The sequence below is a fragment of the Myotis davidii genome, unplaced genomic scaffold, assembly GCF_000327345.1.
Source record: "Myotis davidii unplaced genomic scaffold, ASM32734v1 scaffold1277, whole genome shotgun sequence".
Classification (NCBI taxonomy): domain Eukaryota; kingdom Metazoa; phylum Chordata; class Mammalia; order Chiroptera; family Vespertilionidae; genus Myotis; species Myotis davidii.
Window position 1 is genome coordinate 416,895 of NW_006290682.1, and position 4,687 is coordinate 421,581.

The window sequence follows — 4,687 nt, forward strand, 5'->3', positions numbered from 1 at the left end:
GGAAGCTGGCCGTGCAGATCCATCCAGCGAGGAAGCATTCCAAGCAGAAGGAAGAGACTAATGCAAAGGCCCCACGGTGGGAACATGCTGGAACATTCATGAACATGGCAACAAGGCCAGCAGGCCTGGTGCAAGGGGAGGAGAAGGCTAGAAGACGAAGTCGAAGGAGGTTGGGGGGTGGGGGGTGCAGCACTGCCGCTGCGACTGTAGGGCCTTCTCAGCCCTTCCAAGGATGGTGGCTTTTACTCTGAGGGGCATGAGGATCCACTGAAGGTTTTGAGCTGGAGTGATGTGGTCTGACTTAGATTTTAGAAGGATATGCTGGTTGCTGTGTCCAGAAGAAACGATGAGGGGCAGGGGTGGAAGCCCAGAGACCAGTCAAGAGGCTATTACAGCCCTAGCTGGTCTGGCTCAGTGGATAGAGCATTGGCCTGGGGACTGAAGGGTCCCGGGTTTGATTCCAGTCAAGGGCATGTACCTTGGTTGCAGGCACATTGCCAGTAGGGAGTGTGCAGGAGGCAGCTGATCGATGTTTCTCTCATTGATGTTTCTGGCTCTCGTAATTCAAGCAAAAAAAAACCCAGCTGGCAGGGGTGGAGGTAGAGAACTTGCCAGGTCCTGGATGTGTTTCAATGTGAAGCCAAATGAAATATGACTTCAAAGTTCTTGGAAAAATGTGAGGAGAGGGATTTGAGACAGCGGATTTCTGGGAAGTTTCTTGCAAGGGGGAACAAAGATGCTGGCAGGCGTTCCCAGGGCCAGTAGGGTCAAGTGAATTTCTTTTCGGATGGGAGAAGCAAGAGCATGTTGTAATGCTGGCGAGAATGACACCCTTCAGGTCATGAGCGCAAATAAGAATAATACATGAATAATAAAGAGGATGATGCTGTAAGAGAAGAAGGGAAGGAGGTTAAGGTGCTGACGCTGAGCAGGCAGCAGACCCAGTGCACCAGGGGGCACGTTGGCCTTAGCTAGGGGCATAGAAATTCCATCCTTAGTTTAACAGTCCAGCCTGGCCGGTGTGGCTCAGTGGTGGAGCCTCGACCTATGAAACAGGAGGTCATGGTTCGATTCCCGGTCAGGGCACATGCCTGGGTTGTGGGCTCCATCCCCAGTAGGGGGCGTGCAGGAGGCAGCCGATCGATGACGTTTCTCTCTCATCTATGTTTCTCTCTCTCTCTCTCCCTCTCATTCCTCTCTCTTTCAAAATCCATTAAAGCTTATTTTTCAAAAAGCCAAGTTGCCCGAGTTGAAACGGAAGTGTTGGGGTACTCATTTCTGGTGGAGGAAGTCACTGGAGCCAAACTGTGGAAGCAGGGGACCCTGTCCTGGCAGGAGCCTGCAGGTGGATGGCTGGGCTGACCTAGAGGCAAGGGGTGGCTGGAGAGTAACGACAAAGGGACAGGGCAGAGAGGAGGAGTGGGGTGCCGTTGTTGGAAACCCTTCCGTTTGATTCACTACCCTTTTGCCATATTGATCTGGCACGGAGCTGCCTGAGAGCGAGGTGTGCGCGGCGTACATCCCCTCACGGCTAACTGAGCACCTCGAATTAGGGAAGTTACTTAAGTGCTATTTGTTTTATAGACAAAACCTCCGCTGGAAATTTCCCTAATAGATTTATGACCAAAGATCCTCTTCTTGCACATTTCGAAATATTTCTAATTATAGGCTAATCTCTGTAGAGTGTCATTACCGTAAATGGCCAAGTCTCATTATCTAACACAAACTAAAGTACAAGAATATTACCCACTTACTTTGAAAAAAAAAAAGAGATTTTTTGTTATTGATTTCCCACCATTGTAGCCCAACAGACTTCGCTTTCAAAATAAAAGAAGGAAATGATATAAAGCAGGCTTACATAAGCTCGGAACTCACCAGCTCTCCTGCATCACAACAGGCAGCAAAGACCGTAAGATTTCAACACTTATTTGACCTTACACCTTGTTCACTTGTTTTCCATAAACCATGAGCAGCACAGTTTTTCCTGTAAGGCCCAGTCAGCAAACAGTGTATGTTTCACAGGCGAATGTCTTTGTCACAACTACTCGGCCCTCCCAGAAGTCTCCCATTGCAGCGCAAAGGCAGTTACAGACAATACACAAATAAGACACCTATTGGTGGACACTCACATTTGAGTTTAATACAACTTTTACACGTCGAGAAGGACTATTCTTCCTGTCACTTTTTCAATCTGTTCAAACATAAAGATTCTTACCTTATGGGCTAGACAAAGACTGGTGGCAGGCTGGGTCTGGCCCACAGTCATAACGTGCGAAGCCCAGACCTTAACTTTGGGGGGCGTCTAAGACATACATGATCTATTCTTGGGGACCTAACTGTTAAAGAGAAACCCACGGGTCCAAAATGGCATCACTGATGCTAAAAGCCCGTGCTGCCGAAGCTAGATTTCACACCTGATCTGATTGAAGTTTCAGTCTCTCCCAGAAACATCATCCTAATCGCCCAGTCTTGAATTTGCTGGTCCAGCATCAGTGAAGTGACCTGTGCTGGTGGGCGCTCTCCATCCCCAACAGGAAGAGGCAACCTGCATGGCAAACCCTCCGGTTCTCCTCCCCTAAGGAAAGATGCCTGGGCCCAGGAATAGTCCTTTCACCCTGGCTCGGGAGTTTAGTTGGTTGGAGCATTAGGCCAATATGCCAAGGTCTGTGGGTTCAGTCCCCAGTCAGGGTACAAACAAGAGGCAAACTGATGAATGAATGCATAAATAAATGGAACAGCATCTCTCTCTCTCTCTCTCTCTCTCTCTCTCTCTCTCTCTCTCTCTCGTTAATAAAATAGAATAATCCTTTCTTTTGTTTGTTAATAGCTCCCTTGCCCCACCCTTCTTCCTATAAAACTTCCCATTTAAAAAAAAAATATATATATATATATATTTTATTTCAGAGAGGAAGGGAGAGGGAGAGATGGGAACCAGATGGAGGGGAGCTATGGGGGGTGGAAAAGAGGAACTGTAATAATCTGAACAATAAAGATTTAATTAAAATTTTTAAAAAAAGATCAAGAGAACAACAACAAAAAATAAAGAAAAAAAAAGAAAAGAAAAGAAACATCAATGATGAGAGAGAATCATTGATTGGCTGTGTCCTACACGCCCCCCACTGGGATTAAGCCCGCAATCCGGGCCTGTGCCCTGACCAGGATTCCAACCGTGACCTCTTGGTTTATAGGTCGATGCTCAACCACTGCGCCACACCAGCCAGGCAAAACTTCCCATTTTGTACAACCCCTTGGAGCACCCTTCTCCTTGTTAGATGCGATGCTGCGGATTCATGAATCGCTTAATAAAGCCAATTCGATCTTTGCATTTACTCAGTTGAATTTTTTTTAACCGCATAACACATTTATTCCTGTAAACCATCATCACAGATTAACTGGCATTTAGTAAGCATCTAGCATGTGTATTAAAAACATCAGGAATATATGATAATTACCCATCTGTAGCTTGCTTTTTTTCATTTATCTTTATATCATGTGTATTTGCTTATGTCATTCAGTATTATTTTAAAAAATGATTTGATGGCTACATAATATTCCACTCAACGGTGAAGTACAATGAATGAACCCCTCTCCAACATTGGACGTGAGAGATTCCCTTTGCCATGCTGCATAGGCTATCTTTTTATTATTATTATTTTGTTGTTAATCCTCACTTGAGGATATTTTTCCGATGATTTTTTAGGGAGAGTAGGAGAGAGAGGGAAAGACAGAGAGAAATATTGATGTGAGAGAAACACACGGATCGGTTGCCTCCTGCACGAGCCCTGACCAGGGCCAGGCCAGGGAGAAGCCTGCAACCGAGCAATGTGCCCTTGACCAGAATTGAACCCGGGACCCTCAGTCCGTGGCCGACACTCTATCCACTGACCCAAACCAGCCAGGGCCATACACTATCTTTGTAAACAGTTTGCCACATCGCTGATCATTTCTTTAATAAGAGATTTTAGAAGGGGAATTTCCATATCAAAAGATCAGACCTTTAACTATTAAGAAAGTGCCATCATTTCCTGTGCTTTCTGGCCCTTGTATTGCTTCTCTTAAAAAATTTTTCCATGTCTCTTCTTTAAAGAGACATACCAACTTCTCCTTTTTTGTTGTTGTTAAGTAGTAAGATATCACAGTGGAAGCCTGCATTCCCTGCGGGTTCGCTAGGTAACTGTTGGGCTGGGTCCCCGACATGGCTTCCGGAGTCAGGTGCCCGGTCAAGGTCAGTCAAGGCCATTCACGGCCATTCAGTCAAGCTCCCCAGGGCTCGGAGCTTCTTTATCAGGGCCTCACGCGCTGCTTCCTAAACATGAAGGCCCCAGCATGATGCTTGGCTTGTAGTAAATGGTCAACAACATGAGCTGCCTTTTTTACAAAATATATCTTTATTGATTTCAGAAAGGAAGGGAGAGGGAGAGAGAGAGAAACATCATTCATGAGAGAGAATCATGGATCGGCTCCCTCCTGCACGCCCCCCACTGGGGATCGAGCCTGCAACCCGGGCATGTGCCCGGATCAGGAATTGAACTGTGACCTCCTGGTTCCTAGGTCGATGCTCAACCACTGAGCCACACTGGCTGGACCAAACATGAGCTGTCTATCCATCCTCCATGCCATCCCTCAAGGGGCAAAGGCTGGTGTGGGCATGGGTTTGCAGAAAAATCGCCATCCGAGTTTCTAGGAA

At 46.6% G+C, this 4,687-nt stretch overlaps 1 protein-coding gene across 1 annotated transcript in view; it reads right to left on the reverse strand.

Moving 5' to 3' along the window:
- TLR7 (toll like receptor 7) overlaps window positions 1–2,266 on the reverse strand; it is a 20,466-nt gene extending 18,200 nt beyond the window's left edge. The window contains 1 exon segment of the mRNA XM_015563963.1: window positions 2,216–2,266. Within this exon segment, the coding sequence (XP_015419449.1) occupies window positions 2,216–2,266 (51 nt within the window).
- Window positions 2,267–4,687: the final 2,421 nt, after the last annotated feature.